This window comes from Neophocaena asiaeorientalis, unplaced genomic scaffold (genome assembly GCF_003031525.2).
Source record: "Neophocaena asiaeorientalis asiaeorientalis breed wild unplaced genomic scaffold, Neophocaena_asiaeorientalis_V1.1 scaffold138, whole genome shotgun sequence".
Lineage (NCBI taxonomy): Eukaryota > Metazoa > Chordata > Mammalia > Artiodactyla > Phocoenidae > Neophocaena > Neophocaena asiaeorientalis.
The window spans coordinates 3,156,827-3,176,104 of NW_020172632.1; the positions used below are offsets into that span (position 1 = coordinate 3,156,827).

Sequence of the window (19,278 nt, forward strand, 5' to 3'; positions counted from 1 at the left end):
GGCTGTGCAGTTTTATTAAGATGTTTATGTTGGATTTTCATGAAGCATATTTCATAGCACCTATACTATTTTTTTTTTTTTTTTTTGCGGTACGCGGGCCTCTCACTGTCGCGGCCTCTCCCATTGCGGAGCACAGGCTCCGGACGCGCAGGCCCAGCGGCCACGGCCCATGGGCCCAGCCGCTCCGCGGCACGCGGGATCCTCCCAGACCGGGGCACGAACGCACGCCCCCTGCATCGGCGGGCGGACTCCCAACCACTACACCACCAGGGAAGCCCGCACCTATACTTTTTGAAGATATTCTTTTTCCGGGTGTTCTATATTTTAAAATGCAAAGATATTCACCAATACAGAGAATTACTTTCAGCTTTGATGGTAAATATTACAAGGTTATCACATACATAAGGAGACACTCTACTTCCCTTGTGATATGTACTTTACCTTGTATCACATTTAACACTTCATTAGATGATCGCTTTCCCATAATAATCAGAAAAAGTGGAAACTGATCTGTTTTTTGAGTCCGAATGGTTTGTGCAACAACGCTGCCAAAGTGTCTATTGCACATTGTCAGAAATCTAAAATGAGACAAAATCCAAAGTTAGTTTCATTTCAGAGTTTAATAAATTTATCACTACGCTAAGAAAAAAGTCATTGTGTTTTATTAGCTATATTAAAATTAGACAGTCTGATATCAATATGTAAAATATTACTGTATTTAAGTTTTCAACTACATCATAAATGGTATAGAAATGATTATCCTACAGAAAAGCAGGCCACACACCCTATATTACCCTAAACTATGAGAAAAACAAACAAAATGAATTTTAAGAGGAAAAATTTCTTAAAGGGGACAAGTATCGGGTGGTAAAAGTTAAATTAACCGGCATCATCCTAGTCTAAACAGGATCTAGCAACATTTTCACAAGTCCTTAGAATCAAGAATTGTACTTGAGAATTGTGTTTTCTCCAGTAGTAGGAGGTCTTCTAGTTTCATACTTGGTATGGGATAAAAATAATAATTCTAAGCTTTTGACCAAAAAAAGCTCAGAGATATTAGCATACTGAAGTCTAGCATTAGTATTCTTAACACGATCTGGAATAAATGAAAAAACTGATAAAGCTTTTCTCTTCTATTAGAGGACTGTTTGAAATTAGCATTTCTTTCAAGAGAAAAGGGTAGCTTATGATATGTTTTCAGATCTGATGGTAAAAAGTAAATGTCATAATAATAATGAATTATGAAAGACCAAATGCAAATATAGAATGCTTTAATAAGATCCAATTTAATAAAGTCTGTAAAAATAATGGACTTTTAATAACACAGGTCACAAAAGGCAAAACAGTGGAAATTCTGGGCACTAGCCACTGGTACTGGCTTATTAATTCTTAATTATGTTCATGAAAGGCAACTTAAATCGTGTGTTTTCTTATGCCTTATGATAATATTTTAGGTAACAACTCCTCTGAAATGTATGTTCTAGCTGATGAGCAAAGTCTTGTCATCACATGCATTAGAAGGTAAATCTATTTGAAAAGACAAACGGCATTAAAATGTCATGTGCTCAGATTCATTTGATATCCATATTCAAAACAGAATCAAACCTCTTAATTTTTAAAGCCAGTATATTTCTTGTCCATAGAAATTCATCCCAGAAGTTTAGGCTGAATCCTCCACAAAACCTGTGCGGTGACTACACACAGGGCCACTAGAACTGTTGGCAAGAGTGTCAAGACAAGTTAGCACCACTGCAATAAGTTCATTGGGAGGCAGGTTCATATACACATTTACAGCAGCAATAACCGGACCCCATGGCAATCTGAAATGACAAGGCCTTTAAAAAACCAATTGTTGGCCATGAAATATCAGCGCCCCCATGAAAATTCAGATCTTCACATTCCACAACTATTATGGGATAAAAGGTGCTCAAGCAGCCTAAGTCTCCATACCAAATTTCACACCCATATAGCTTTAATTCATCAATGGAGATGTGTAGATCAGGAGACTAGAAAGTTAGGATCTCATTTTTCTTTCTGCTTCTTACTAAAATATTTGAAGTCAGTCTTGACCCTGATCTGATCATTGGCAACCTCTAAAATTAAAGATGTCAAAAAACAGTTGGAATGCCATTGCCTACAAAAGGGAGAAAATAAGTCCTTGTTGCTTTCACATCAATGGATTAAGTGGATATCACACAGTAGATGGCCATCACAGCACTAGCCTCACAAGTGATATTAAATACTAGCCAAAGAGGAGACCCCCAAAAAAGGAAGGCAGGAAGGAAGGAAGAAAAGAAGGGAGGCAAGCAGGCAGGTTGGCTTAGTGGTTTTAAGAATTTGATTTCAAGACAATTTTTTCTGGCAACTGTGTACATCCCAAATCCTCTTTCTGTGAAAATGAGCTAGAAGAGAAAATAATTATGAAAATGTAGGTATCTTATTTGGTTTAAATTAATATATAACATAAATTTCAAAACTACACGAAACATATTCAAGGGAGGTACAGCTTTCAACATCACATTAACCATAAGCCATTCAATTACTATAAAAAACACAGTGATCAGTTTTCTACCAGGTATTAGCAAATCATTCTAATATTTTAGAAGCAGTTGAGAAATATAAAGGGATCACACAGCTGGCTGATGTTTTCTAGTGGCCTTAACTAACAATCTGTTGTAATCGAAGAGAGACTTTGTTAAAAGTTTAATTAATTTGATTAATCTCCTATGATCATGTTTACTTTGAGATTTTCAAATTGCAATCATCGACAGCCTGTAGGGCCAATGGACAGCCCCAAATTAAAAAATTCCTACTTGTCAGTTCCTTCCATTATAATTTACAAGAACTTCACAACACAAATATCAAATCTTTCTCATGGCTGGGAGGTTCTGCTTCATCCTCTCAAGATCATTCACAACACAAAGTTACCATTCGCAGCACACTACCAGCAGCAAAAATCCAGTTCAAAACATTAGAGCAAAATCAAACATGGGAAAAACAAGTTGTTTTAAGAGAACAAATGTGGTTCTCATATTTGTGGTATTTCTTCCTTGTGAAGATATAAAAGTGTGCCAGTGCATCTAGTGGCAGCATCAAACTTGTCAATCGAACTGCATATGGTGTTCATCAGAGTCAGGTGTCATGAAGGGAGAAATGATTTCCACAGCAATTGCATTCCTGCAACTCACTGGTCCCTGGAGGGGTGGGTGGGTAGGTCGTGGTGGAGGTGGTGGGGAGTGGGAGCGGGAAGCCTCACACTCTGGCCTTGGTAAAGAAACAAGATATAGGGAATTCCCTGGAGGTACAATGGTTAGGACGTTGTGTTGCCACCGAAGGGGGTGTGGGTTCAATCCCTGGTAGGGGAGCTAAGACTGCATGCCGTGCGGCATGCCCAAAAGGAAAGAAAAGAAAAAACATAATTAGTAGCTTATATTCACCAATTCTTGCTATTAGAAGGCTAAAATTGGAAAGATAAGATAAAGTGGTTTTAATCTAAAGTTTGGGGAGAAAAATAAACAGAACATCTGATGGCTAGCATATATTAATCATTAGTAAAATTTTCAGTCTCTGAAGCAGAGATCATTTCTATCTTGCTAATGGAAACCAGGATTACTAATAAATCAGATATACGAAAAAGTAATCTCATTTTAATTCAAAACAGGATATAGTTTAGTTCTTTCAATCAAACTCATAATTACATAAGTCATTGACTTTTACTAAACTGTACTTCAACATAAAATACATACTAAAAGAAACACAGCAAGGGGCTTCCCTGGTGGCGCAGCGGTTGAGCCCTGGCCTGGGAGGATCCCACATGCCGCGGAGCAACTAGGCCCGTGAGCCACAACTACTGAGCCTGCGCGTCTGGAGCCTGTGCTCCGCAACAAGAGAGGCCATGATGGTGAGAGGCCCGCGCACCGCGATGAAGAGTGGCCCCCCGCTTGCCACAACTAGAGAAAGCCCTCACACAGAAACGAAGACGCAACACAGCAAAAATAAATAAATTAAATAAATTAAATAATAAACTCCTACCCCCAACATCTTCTTTAAAAAAAAAAAAAGAAACACAGCAATTTAGGGGGAGGGTGATGAAATTCCACAAACACTTACTGCCTACCTACTGTATACCAGGTAATGTAAAGAGGCACGTTTGATAAAAAATGGAGGCTACAAAACTGCTAAGTCTCTGTGTGAGGCTTCCTGATTATGCATTTCAATGTGACTTCCATAAGTTTAAAGGAGCCTCATATATAAACTGGAAATAACACATCTTTAAAATACTTATATTCTTGTAAGTTACAGAAAGTACTCAGAATTGTGCTTAGAATATGGTAGGCCCTTAAAATTGGTAGCTATTTAATCATTATTAAATGCATCATGATATTTAACATTTTTATCATAATTATTTTCAGGATTAAAATGGTAACTTATACCTATGGGCCAACACTGAAAGATTTTTTGCATAGTAAGACATAGCATGAAAGAATTGTTGACTAGACAAATACAGTCATTGGTTTTATTTTCATTCAGAGAATGAAAGGGTAGGTATTGATATTTGAGAAATAAGTAAGTACAATTATAAATGCTGCAATCTATGTTTAGTAATGTTAACTAATTTGAAACCAAGAATCAGTATCACAATTCCTGGCTGCTTACCCTTGAATCATTAAACACATTAAATGTCTTTCTGATAATGTGTGAACCATTTGTCCAAAATGAAAGGTCATTGAGCAGAAGAAATTCACATTCAACAGTACTATAGGACTTTTCCAATATGGGTCGCCAAGTGTTTTTTGGTTGTTGTTGTTTGTTTTTTATACTACTTCTTTTGAAGTCACTTTGATCTAAGGAGGCTCTTCTCTTTAAAGCAAACCAAGCTTGCAGTTTTTGCTATAGTAATAAGCCTCATTACTTATACATATTCATTCATGTGTTCAGGGTTGGTTAAAAAACATTTATGTACAACAGTAGAATAACCAGAACACAAAATAGAGAAAGGACCTTAGAGATCATACCTATCTAGCCAACACACAATTCTCCTTTCTTCTTCTTTTCCTTTTAATAGGGAAGTTAAAGCCAAGGTCCTTTAACGTGTGAAGTAAGACTTATCAAGGTGCTAGCATTGTCAAGCATACCAAAACCAGCCAAAGACTTTTGTCTCCTTCCACAACATCATTTCCACAAGTCTGCAGGCCTATCCGTTGTTCAGCTCATTCCCTGAGATGATCTTCAGCACCACTGGCATATGTGCCTTTGTCCTTTAAGGGTGGCTTTGATTTTTTGAAATAGTCCTAAGTCTTTGGTTCAAAATGAGTTAGGTAAACAAGCTGGAAGACACTGACTATAAAGGCAGTGATTTGCAAGCTTTAATGGCCTAGGAATCACCTATGAAGTTTATTCAAAAGGCAAGTTCCTCAGCCCCATCCCCGAGAGATTCTGATTCAACAGATGTGGGGTAAGGCCCAGGAAACTGCCTTTTTAATAAGCTCCCAACCCCATCCAAGGTGATTCTGATATAAGTGGTTAATGGAACACACTTTGAGAAATACCGCTTTTAGGACGCAGGACTGCTTTCCTTGAAAGGCTTTAAGCTCTCTCTGAAGGTAGCTTTTAAAGAAGTTGTCCCCTAAAAGTTTTGGGCAATGGCATATTCACTGGACCAAGTGTCTAGTCTCCTGAGGTGATGACCACATTGAAGATGATAATTCTCACTTGCTTCATTTGTATAGGTGAGCTGCAATTCGATGTGACACAAAATTACAGTCTGTGAGCTCCAGGTGATGGAGGAAAAACAAGGCCGGGTGGGGGGTGGTTTGCAATATTAAATAGAGAAGTCAGGTCTCACTGAGAAGTTGATATTTGATCAAGGATTCAAAAGAGGTGAAGGAGGAAGCGGAACACATATCTCTAGGAAGAGAATTCCAGCCAGAGAGAACAGCAGAAACAAAGACCTTAAAGTTGGAGAGTATCTAGCATATTTGAAAGGTGACAAGAAGGTTAGTATAGCTGAAGCAGAGTAAAGCATAAAAGACACAATTGATAATTTCGACTATTTTCACATGGTAACAAACACCATAACTCGGCCAAAAGATAAATTCTGAATTTCAAACTACAGAAAAAGGTCTAATTTCCTTAATATATAAAGAACTCTTAACAAACAATTAGGAAAAGATCCACAAATAATATATAAAGACAGCTTCAAGAAATGGAAACAGTAATGGCTCATAAACATGTGAAAAAATACTCAAAATAGCTCATAATGAGTAAGTCCTAATTAAAGGTACACTAAGAAACCATTTTTCATCTGTCAGATTAGTAAAGACAAAAAAATTTTGGTAACACCTTGCATTGGCAAGGTTACAGGGAAATAGGCACTACTGTACACTGTTAGTAGGAGTGAAATTGGTACCAACTCCTTTGTGGGCAATTTGCCAGTGTCTATTAAAATTAAATATGCACAAACTCTTAATCTAGCACTCCTACAACTGGGAATTTAATCTACAGATGTAGTTTCAGATGGAAACATATGTGCCTAGTTATTTACTGTAAGCTTGTAATAGCAGAATATTGGGCATAACCCAAATGTCAACCACTAGGATCTAGTTAAATAAATTATAGTACCTTATAGAATTCAAAGGAATACTATGTAGCCATAAAATAGAAAGGGTTCTTTATGAACTGATATGAACTATCTTTTAAGATATAATGTTAGTGGGAAAAGCAGGGTGTCAAATAGTGTTTACCATTTGTGTAAAACTGGGGAAAAATAATTATATATTTGTTTGCTTACATATAAAATAATCTCTGGATGGACAAATAAGAAACTTGAAACATTACCTCTGTAAAAGGTAAACTTAGAAACAAGGATAAGTAGGAGACTTTTCATTACATACCTTTCTACAACTTTTGAGTTTTGATTAAAGTGAATGTATTGCCCAATCAATAAATAAACAATTTGAAAGTAAGATAGTAACTCTCTTATAAAAATAAAGAAAAATTGCATGAAATCCCAAACTTTTAACACAATGTTAATCACATCTGTCTATTTCTTATCAGTCTTTTTGCTCAAATATATCTTTTCCTTTTTGTGGTAATCAGTGTTTAGTTGGATACAGTTTTTTAGCCTTCTATACAATAGTAATGAACCAGCATGTTAAATGGTTGAATAATATTCCATTGTGTAGATGTATAAGCTGTTATATTCATAGCTATTCACCTACAGCTACATTTTTCTTTCTGGTTTTTTTTAACATTATAAAAAATACTTAGATAAATTCTTAAAGTATTTCCTTAGGGAAAAAAGCCTGTCTGTGAAGTGGAATTATAGGGTAAAAAGGTATAGAATCATTTAATGATTAGTGGTTCATATTGCCAAATTGTTTTCTAAAAGGATAGTATAATGCCTCTCTGTGCAAATGCAAATATTGTATCCATGTTAGAGAACACAGCCAAACTAAAGGCAAATTTAAGAAAACAGAGGATGACACTTTGGGAAGATTTAATCTGAAAAGCATCTCTCACCTGTCTGTGGTTTAAGACTACCCAGTAACAGTAAACTGCTAAATTGTCTTAATAGACTAGTAGTCAGAGTTAAAAAGAAAACACAAATATCTCCTTGTTGTCATCTATAAATCACTCTAGTGGAAAGGCTTTGAGGCACTGACAGTTTAATGACAGGGCTGTAACTAATCTATAGAGACTGATTTATACTAATTTTTTTGGAGGGACAATAATCATAAATAAATAGATAATTGGCTGCCTTCTCACGAAGAGTAAGAACATAAACATGTAAGTACCCCATTTTATTTTAAGTTGGGAGAGATAACAGAGAACATTGAACCCAATGTCTTATCAAATGCAGAAATTCTTTCTCTAGCAATGTAAAGAGAAGATTCATTTTCCAGGGGCTATATAAGAGGGCAAATTTATGTTAAATGCCAGATAATATTTCTTCTGTGTTCTGCCTTTTACCAACTGATCGGTATTTATGAGGGCCTATGAAATATACAACAAGGTAAGACATGGTTTGTCCTAAAACACTAAGAATATTTAGGGTTATAGCCTCAAACAGGAAACATAATCTGATATATAACTGGGGGCTAGATTTATTAGTTCAGATTAAGTGCTGGAAAAAAATCAGAGAACGGAATAGGAGTTTAGAAATCAGGGAGAACTTTCTGTTCCAAGATAGTGCTCCTGGACTGCTATTAGGAGAATTATCTCTTATTCACCTCTGCATTCCTAGCACCTACTGCCAAACAGTATGTATTTGTTACATGAAAGGGCCAGTTCATGCTTTAGTAACCTTTATCTCCACCATGACAATGTTGACCATACAACCTTCCTTTTCCTCTTCCAACTACTTTGCTGAAATCAGTTTAACTAGGACAGTTAGTTGGTATGAATTATCATGGTCTCCCAGGCCTCTTTCACTATGCTTCTACCTTGATAGGTCACTTGGTCCCATTTCAAAATAGCAGGTATTGTCCACAAGTTCATACTCTAAGCTCCCCTCCTGACTTTTAGCATACTGCAGTTTTTACATAATTTCATCTTGTCACCACCCACTGACTGAAAATGTGACTTAGAAGAGGTGTAAAGTATCCAAATATTAACGTATTAGAGAAAGTAGGAATTACTGCAAGCAGCATAATATTGTGGGAAGAACAAAGACTTTGGAGTCAAATAAACCTGATTTTGTCACTTACTAGTTGTTTCTTTTTTTTGCGGTACGCGGGCCTCTCACTGTTGTGGCCTCCCCCGTTGCGGAGCACAGGCTCCAGACGCGCAGGCTCAGTGGCCGTGGCTCACGGGCCCAGCCGCTCCGCGGCATGTGGGATCTTCCCGGACCGGGGCACAACCCATGTCCCCTGCATCGGCAGGCAGACTCTCAACCACTGCGCCACCGAGGAAGCCCACTAGTTGTTTCTTTGGATAACTTAATCTTTCTGAGCCTTAGTTTTCTCACATATAAAGTGAAGGTAAATGATACCTACTTTTGGAATTGGTCTGTGGATTAATCAATACCTCTTCTTCCTTCCTTTTATATGCTTCAGAGTCAAAATTGGCTTTTCCTTTCTCTCCCCTTCCCCCCAAATTATGGATATGGCAAAATGTTTCCTAAAATAAGTTTTAACAGCAAATCTCAGACTCTTATCACTGAACAAATGTATTATATTGCTGTATAACTTCTACAGAATCATCATAAGATTATTCCCTACTCTAAGGTAGAGACTGAAGATATATACATATATTTTCATGCTATGTTCTCTGATTGTTTTCCTCCTGAAAAATTTGGAGACTGTGATTTTATTATTATATACAAATTGTTCAGCATTATTACATAAAAATTTTTCAGAGTTGGTTGGCTTCTCTTGAAACCCTGACATTTATACACAATTTCCTTATGTATTTGAAAAGAACTATTATTCTAATGGATAAAAGAAATGTGGGAGAGCATTAGTAGAAATCTTATACATAGGAGAAAAGTCTTTAAAACATAAATGACCAACAGCACAGAGTATTAGCACTTCAGTCACTTATCAAAGCTTTCAAGAAAGAATCGATTACAACCCAGCTCTTGACAAAGGCTCATTTGAGACAGCTGATGTCTGACAGAAAGAGCTGAATGAACAAGTTTACTAGGTAGGCTTTTTCTCTAAGCTCTATACCTGTTATGAGTTAGATCACGAAAAAAAGGAATATCTAAGGGCCATATCACCTAAAGAACTACCTTTACTGAAAAATGATTTAACATGGAGCTCTCTGTTTTTACAGGGGAGTGATATAAGAAACATCTAGTTAAAGTGATCTATTTTACACAAAACAACAGTAGAAAAATAACTGTTTATTATATTTCCTAATGCTTGTCAAATAAAAAATCATGCAATAAAATTCTTCCTTGAATTCAGTGCCAGGAAATTTTGAGATGAACTATTAGGCTTCCTTTTATCAGACAATGAGAATTTTAAATGGTAATCTGTAAACTCTAAGGCATAGTACCTGGTGCATAATAGAAACTCAATAAATGTACATTGTATGGATAGATGAATGAATGAGGAGATGCCTATCACATTTCCTTTTTCTCCTTTAGCTGCCAGAATTACAGAGTTGAATTCAGTGTTTATATATAAAAACTTAGCTTGTGTTTATTTTTTTTAAAAATCAGGTGGAGTGATCATCTCCAGCAATGTTCAACTGCCAGGCACAGGCAAAAGGAAGGTGGATAGTTGGGTTTAACAAATTGAATGCAATGGAGGAAGACAGAGATGAGGGAGTTTAAAGTATTACAAGGAAGTGATCATGATGGACCTTAAAATTTAATTAGGACAAGGAAGGAAATGAAGACTGGACACAGGAAAGGGTGGATGGAGTGAAGTGGTATGGGCCAATAGATTGAAGGGCATGATAAGACAAAAAAAGTTTTAGCACTGGTGACACTGAGCAAGTGAGTAGAAAAGGAAGCGCTGGTCAGAGCCAGATGTTTGAAATCCAAATATATAAGGTGATACAGTTTCTATTTATGACCACATCTAAGTGTGGTGAATAAAGAGAAGAAAAAAGTTTCTCTGGAGTTGGACAGGTCTGGGAACTGAGAGAAGTATCAAGAATGATAACAGGAGTAGAGATGATAAGAAGTTCAGTTATTGTTTATGAGTGATAAAATTTGGGAGAGTTAATAGGATCCAAACTTCAAAAAATCTTGTCAATCAACTGCATTAGTAGAGAATGGCAGAGATCTGGTTTAATAACAACTCAGACCCAGCCCATTCTGGACCACCCCATACCTGAAATACTGCTAGGGGATTTTAGTTGACTCCTTCAGTTCAATAAAATTACAGACTAGAATTGAGCATAGCATCAGACAAATTTCCTCTGAAGCATTATGCTCGATTCTGGGCCCCTTTAGAATGGACTAGGTCTAGACACCCTACCATACAAGGAACAATGGAAGAAATAAATATATCTTGGTTGGAAAGGTAAGAAAATTAAGACAGACAAGATAGCTGTGGTTAAACTGATAAAGGACTATAATGAAGAAGAGAAGTTAGGCTTATTCCAGGTAATTCCAAGGCCAAAACTAGAACCAAAAGGGAGAAAGTTGCAGAAACTCTCTATGGGAAGAAGCACTATAGCAACAACCTTTCCCGGCTTTTAGAGCAGCTCAAAAATACACTATCTTTTGAAGCTTTCATTTCTCTGTCCCTAGCAGTATTCAGGTAGAGACTGTAGTAATATCAGTTAGACATAATACAGGGGAAAATGCCTGCACAGTTGCAAACTGGATGTTAACTAAGAATGCTTCTAGCCCACAACTCTAAGATATGGTGAATTCCATGTTTATTTGTTACCTGAGCAAAAGATCCATGTCTTATACTTCTCTTATATCTCCCACAGGGCTACGCACAGTTATTTAGTACAACTTTGCTGGTAATAATCCAGCTTGACAAGGTCATGGGACAAGAAGCATTATGTAGCAGAAAAGCACAGGTAGATCTGGGATTTATATCTGGTACAATCACTTGCATGACCTTGGGTAAGTTACAGAATTTCTCTGAGCCAAAAATAGTTTCCTCACATGTGAAATTGGACTTTGTCATTTACCTTGCAGAATTGTGGTTAAATGGGGTAATGTATATAGAGTGAGGATTAAATAAGCTCATATATATATAGTGTCTGACACATAGCTGGGGCTTAATGATTGCAGTTATGTGTGTGTTTTTTTAAAGCAGTGGTGTTAATCTTGATCTTAGCTATTGACACTCTAGAAGCTCCCATCACAAATAGCAAGAGCTTGAAGGACAATTCTAAGGGTAAGGAAGATGCCTTTATTGGTGAAAGAGGTGGAAAATGACTGTGGCTTCCTTAGCTATAGCCCACTAAGGTCACTCTGACTAGATCACAAGCTGGTAAGGGCAGTATGCTACAATCTACTTACAAACTTTACTAACATTCATTTTTAATCTTGCTTATATTGAAAACTATATGTCCAAGTCATCAGAAAGTCACAGAATTTTAGAGATAAAAAGTTCAAATAGGGTCACCCCTCCCCCATTTTCATAGAAGAAAAAAAATCTAGATATGTTATACCACTTGCCTAATAACCCCTTGTTTTTCATAATCCTGGACTGACTCTTACCTCTTAACTGCCCTACATTTTATGACTGACATATGACTGTCCACATATAAACAGTGAAGAAACGGTTGTATTGAAAATCAGTCTTTTAAGAACAGCAACTGACATGTTTAAATGTGAATAGGTTTTGCTTTAGGAACTAATAAATAATACTTACATAGCTTTTGTAATGTCCAAATAATAAATTTTTGTTGCTGTGGCTGTTAATTAAGTAACTTATTTGGGAGCAGCTCAGAACCTCCAATACCTTATTTGAAAGTGGGACTGGGAAATATAATTTCTCATATTGAGATATAATAGTCATAGCATCTTTATTGTTCATATAAACTTGCCTCATCACTTCCTTAGTTGAGGTCTGTAGAGAAGTATGTTAAAGAGGACCTTCTTGGTGCTGATCACATATTGAGGAAAGGAAAGATATGCAGAAGGCAACAATTTAGGAGGATTTAAAAAATTGTTGCTGTGGCTACAGACTGAGTCAGCCAACAGCAGATAAATTAACGGATGGCTGTTTAAAAATCCCTACAGTTAACTCTTTATTTGTAAATAATATAAAACTGTCACTTTATTACTAGAATGCAATCAAATACAAAGATACAAACATATGCTGAAGGAAAGGATACCAAACCTATTCCCTAACAAATTACCCAAACATGTAAGAAATAGGATTTCACCTCACTCTCCAATTCCAGACTAACAGTTATTTCCTCTTTCAATTTTTGGTGGTATATTTGGCAGATTTGATCATTAAGATTATTGGGCACTAAAACCTTTTTGCGCATCTATGTAGACTGACAGGCAAATACTGGAAAAATGTCAGAGGAACCAGTTTCCATAGGTGGTTTTACATGACTGAACTAACATGTTTCTTTTACAGCTTTCTCAGTTTTACTACCAGTATTTATGAAAGAGAGAAATGTGCTACCAGTTTAAATGGCATAGGTGACATGATGAGTAAAAATTCTTCAGAAACAATCATGAATATAAAAATTATCAACATTGACAAAGCAATTAAGAAAACAAATAAATCTCTTTAGATCTTATCAATTTCAGATAAGAAGAAAAGCAAAAGACATGATGGGGTATATTACTTTAAAAAATATTTTATTTTGGAAATGTCTTATTTTTAGAATTTGTTTCATTAGATAACTCATGTTTTGTAATCTATATATATAAACTGGATCGAGTAGCTCTGGCAGTCATATTCATTTGAATCTGTATACCCTAAAATACGAGAATAACTAGCTACTGGAAGTGAATATTTGCACATAACTACACACGAGTACACTGCAGGGAGTCACAGAACAGGTAAGGGTTTGGCAACACAGCACAAAGGGGAGAAGTCTTGGTGCGAAGCTCAAACTTTATATATCTTGAAGAGGCAACGATTCTTTCAATTCTATCACTCTCAAAATCAAGGTCCCTAGAATACTCAAAGCACAGAGTGTTTAGGAGAAAGACCAAGAAGAACGCCAAGAGAGTAACAAGAAAAGTCTAGTGCATGAGGAAAATTGGATTTGATAAAAATTTAAATGTTCTTTTGGACTATCTTGTCAACAGTATCACCTTGTATTGTTCTTTCCTAACAACAGTTTTCATGTAGACTGTGAAAACAGACAACTCTATCTGAGTTAAATATATATTTCCCCAATAGCATTAATTCGATTAATGTCAAGGAAATAAATTTTTTTTACACAAGTGCTTGATTCAGATACAATGCATGCACCACCAGGCAGTTATGATTGTAGTATTAGGTAATAGTGTGGGAAGTATCCAAATCAGAGTTTAAAAAGCTTGTAAACTGGTAATTTAAAGTTATCTCAGAGAACACTTTTAAAAGGATAATTGTCTATTTTAAAAAGAGTAAAGAATGTATTATAAACAGTTTAGCCATCATCTATATACAGACTGGCTTCTTCTCAATTGTAAGAGGCCATCACCTTTTATCCTTTCCCTCTTTTCCTTCCTTTCAGTACTATTAGGAAACTATTCACAAGTGCACCCTTGGACAATGCTGAGCAGTAATTATGACTTGCTGACAAAGAGATATGAACAATTACTGAGCCCATTTTGAAACCCTACACTAATAAAGTCATTAGATGCTGCCCTTGCCATGATCCTTCTAAAAGCTTCTGAAGTTACAAGAACACACGGCATTGTTTGCAGGGACAATTGCTGCTGGCAGAACGCAAACCTTGAGTTAAACCATGCTGCAAATTGATCTTGACATTCTGTTAAGACCGCCACTAAAAATCAAAAGCAGAGGAGAAAAGGAGAAAATGAGTGGGTAGGATGTAATCATGGAACAGGAGGGGTTCCTCCTCACCTTCTCTCCTCCCTCTTCACAAAACAAACCAGGGAGAAAATGACAAACTCTCCTAGTGTTTTAGAACCTTTATTTTAAAGCATTAATTAAGCCTTGACCTGGGATGTTTAGGATGGCAATACATTTCCCTTACAAGTATGGGAAGGAAAACGTGTCACAAAGGAAATAAAGAAGTTTGGGCAAAATTATATGGAAACCTGGCATGAAGGCTCTCTGTAGTACTCTGACCACAACATGTCCATCTGTTTTATCAGCTACTTTTGCAGAATCCATATCTCTCCTAGGGTAGCAGCTGGATATTAACACTCCTTGTGTCTCCCATGCAGACCCCACACCTGGGCTATATTTGCTGTATCAAATGGAAGTGTAGGGCTAGAGTAACATGGTCAGCTAGCTTCAGCCAGGCATGAACCAGTGAGTACTTTGGAATTAAGGGTAAGCCACTGTGATGGCAAGTGCAGGCAAAGACAACCTACTGATAAGAGATTTAAGCCAATTAACTCTTGCCAAAGATTAAGTAATGTGGAAAACTATCACTTGAATATTAAGGCTAACAAGTACCTGTCAGCATAGCAGCAGAAGTCTACAGTGACCTGATATACTGCACCCAAGTGCATTAAATTCAAAAGCTAATATTGATAGGCAACAGAATTCTGTCTTTGAACATTGGTACTAACTGTGTATGCAAAATTTAATACAAAGCTATGTATGTTACATGCAACCTGTGTAACTCAGGCACTGTCAGCAATTCCTAGGGAACACTGCTTAGAAATAGTGTGCAATGCCTGATTTAACACTGTGTAGCATGTACACTGATGTGCCACACACTTTCAACTCAGGAACTTACATATAAGCAACTTATTTTTCAGCACTCATAGCCGGCTAATTACCCAGTTGGCACTATCCTAGTCAAATTCAATGTTTAAGTTTTCTAGAATTAGATAATCTAAAACAATACCTATATTGGATGTACTAAGTAAGACATTTGCCATGTGGGCCTGTTCAGAACAAGTGATACCCATTAGCCCACTTATTACTGGTTAATATTGGTGGTTTATTGTGCCACAGATGTTATATGGCTTTCCTTCCTGAAGCAACTTCAGTCAAGAACCTGCAGTTCAGCACCAAGGGCACTCATGTGCCAATGTTCTCATTACCCAGTCCCAAACAGCTCTAATAGAGGTAAGCAAATCAATACTTATTGTGCTAGTGTTTTATATAGTTCTCTCTATATTTAATTCTGAAGGTGCCCAAATGGACCTTTGCCTACCTTCTTGGCACAGCTCATCATGAAGCCAGTCCAGTACTCCTATATATCCTATGGGCATATTTACTTTAATCAATGTCACCACCAGTGCAGAAGGCTCAGAGTACCATCTCAAATGGCCCCATTTGAGAGGCCAGTTACTTTAGAGATATCATAGAGACTTGGTGAGTCTGGGGAAGAAACTTTGGAACCAATGGATAAACTTGTCTTGGTTGGAATTCAATCCTCTTTCCAGATGGTGGGTGCCTGGGGCACATGAGCATAGGCCACGATAGGCTGGGGTGCTATAGTGCCAGCAGAAGACGAGGTACCCAGTCTGGACATTTTTAGTTCTGCAAGGAGAAGGCTTTTGAAGGCTTTTGCTTTATTATTCCTATTAATGGCTGTGGGGGGAAAATCGCACAATTAGAGGGATATGGTAGCATTTCCAATGCTCTTTCTACTACCCAAACTGGTCTCTCTTATCCATTATGTTTCAATAAGCCTATGAGAGATTATTGGTTTATTTACCAATATAACACTTATTTTTTAAAAGGCACTTTAATGCATTGAGATTATAGACATAGCTCCCTTGGGGAGCTGACAACCTAGCAGGGAGATAGACAATAAACATTCAGTATGATGAGTGCCATCAATACAAGTTAGTACAGTGATATCATGGGAGCATACAGAATGTGCATTTTTACCCAGACTGAGGCAAGGGAAGAATGGGAAGATGCAAGGCTTCCTAGAAATGATATGTGTTCTGAATTTTAAGAAATTATTCTTTCATAGACCAAGCATTCATTCACTACATTGTGCTAAAAATACTTTTCTGCTCCACTGTCTGCCTATAAGCATATGCCAGTACCAGGATGAATCATTAATAAAACAACTTTTTGGAATCTGTCCATCCCGGTTGGTTGGCCTTAATCCTCAGTTTGGTTCAGACCACACAGGATTACATTTTTTCTCTATTTTTTTCTCTCTTCCACAATTCAGATAGCTAATTATGAGGTTTAAAATACCAATATCCTTTTATAAGAATAGCAAATACCTGCAACCCAACGAACAAGGAATGCTGCTAATATTAAAAATCTCTGAATAGAAAGAGTGAAATTCTATTATCACCTTCTTGTGTCATCTCTTTCAAGTCCTTCCCTGGCTCACTCAGGTAGAGTCACTCAGTATGAAGTTCATCTATACTCCCAAAGCACCTTGTGCATATTTCATGTTACATATTAGCTCTTATGTCTGTCTTGCTTACTAGACCATGAGTGTTTTACGCATTAGCACTGTGTCTTTTGCAACTTTTCATCCTCAGTGCATAGCACCAATCCTGGTTCATATTAAACATCAGTAAATGTTTATTCAGTGAATAAACATGGAGGAATATATACCTTTCTTAAGATATTTTAGCCACTTCCAGAAGTGATATGCAAGATCTCTTTGTTTACCATTATCTATCTGTTTTTAGCTTTTTCTTTACCGGCATATCCTACTGTTTCTATCAGGATCGTTGTTCAACTGGATATTTGGGAAATTATACCCTCTAGCACCTCTCAAGACTAACAAGGGCTTTCTGCCCACTGCTTTAAGAAAGAACGGCTCTGAAATGCAACTACACATGGCAGCCAGTAAGACTATAGAGAGTTTTCCAAGAAAGAAATCTTATTTAGCTATACAATACTGAAATTATAAGCAACATTCTTAAGTGGAATTAGAAGAATACATTCATTTGCCAAATTTTTATTGTTTCTTTCTCCCAGAATTTTGTAAAGTTCCTTGTTTAATGAGACAAATAAAATAAGTCCTTCCAGAAGATCACGATTTAGTGAGGGAGAAAACAGGCAAGTAATCACTACTGCTAAAGTCTGATGTCTCAGTTCACATTTGGAATGTTCCAAGATCAATCTAGAAGTTATTCTAATCCATTATACAGCTATAGGTTGGTTAACTTAAGTATTCAACTTAGAAAGTTACTAGAATCATTTTGAAAGTGGGAAATCCAAATCATCAACACTACAGGGGTGTATACCAGTGACATTCTATAGTTCTTTTTTATTCTAGTTTGTTAGCGAAATCAGGTATTCTGGTTTGTTAGCAAAATCAGGAAATTTGACTTATAACAGCAATTCACATTCATATTCTGGTAACTTTACCAAAGCATTCACTTAGTTCAATATCCTTCACTTGTTTCTAGAAACAGGAGAGATTCACAGTAGATTATGGAGGACTAATGTTTCTGGAGGCTTAATACAAGTATTTCTTAAGCAAAAATAAATTTGCTTGGCAAGTCCCTTCCTGTCTTGGGCAACAATGTCTCCAGCTATCATACCAGAGGATAGTCTCAGAAAACCACTAAGGAAGCATCCAGGCTAAATAGCTTATAGGCTTAGGACTCTTGAAACTTATATGATTAGCCTGAACTAGGATAGCTAGATATGGGCCCAGACAAGAAATACACCAGGAATTTATTTCTAAACTTCAACATTTGTCATAAAGAAATCACAGTTGAAAGGAAACCCACAGCAACAATCTTATTTGTGATGTCTAGACATCTCTTCTGTATTTCCACATATTAATTTGTCCCATTTTAACTACCTGGTAATAGCAAATGATGGCACAAAAACTTTTGTTATATAGACCAGTGACCAATAAACATTAGTACAGCAGACTTCTATTGAATTGAGAGGGAAAGTTTTAGGTTTTGTTACTGTTAATCGCATCAAATGGATGATGCAATCAATTTTCATGACAAACACTTTTGAACAAATGTGATAAAGACCCAAGAAACATCACAGAGATGGAAACTCAAATAATTGTATTTAGATTAATCTATGGTAGATGGTAAGAAAATCGTGGCTAAAGCTAAACTCTTTTTGGGGGGCAAGAAATCAGCCTAACTTACAATTTTGTATATCAAAAGGTAATCGACTTTTACTCTTTCTTAGGAATATGCCATTCCAGTGAATTTTCATCTTGTGTTTGTAAAATGTGAATTTTACCATAGGCCTTAACTGTAATAATGAGGAGGTGTACATGAACAGTAGCTACATAATTTTATTTATTACTTTATAGAAAGAAATGTAATACCTTAACTTTAAATATCAATAGTTTTTAATTTCTAATATGAATAGAACTTGACTTTGAATAAGGACGTCAAGTATCTTAAATCCCAGAAATTATGTTCTCTTTCTCCCCACTGCCCTGTTTCTTGTTGCTATGTTTATTAAATTCCTAGATGTTTCTATTTAGTTTTCAATATCATTTCTTTTTGTTTTCATAACAGTAACCTAATAATGGGATGCCACATTTTTAAAAATGTAGATTAAAATATCCTATCATACTTCACAGTTGGTCTTGCAATTCACTGGGAAATAGCTCTAAAGCCTTAAACAAGGCCTTTATTTTGTGTTTTAAAAAAGTGTCATAAGGAGTTAATAGGACACAGCTGTACTGGTTCTTTCTAATAAGAAGCTTCTGTCGCTTTGGTCACCACAGGTGTCTCTGTAACCTGCAAACTCTTATTACTAGTGTATCAAAGTTGTGCTACTTAACAGACTTCTT

At 36.5% G+C, this 19,278-nt stretch overlaps 1 protein-coding gene across 1 annotated transcript in view; it reads right to left on the reverse strand.

The window, feature by feature from the left end:
• The window catches only part of FAF1 (Fas associated factor 1), a 469,659-nt gene that overhangs the window by 87,674 nt on the left and 362,707 nt on the right, over positions 1-19,278 (reverse strand). Inside the window, exon 18 of the mRNA XM_024739340.1 lies at positions 442-578. Coding sequence (XP_024595108.1) covers positions 442-578 — 137 coding nt within the window. The remainder of the gene's footprint in view (positions 1-441; positions 579-19,278) is intronic.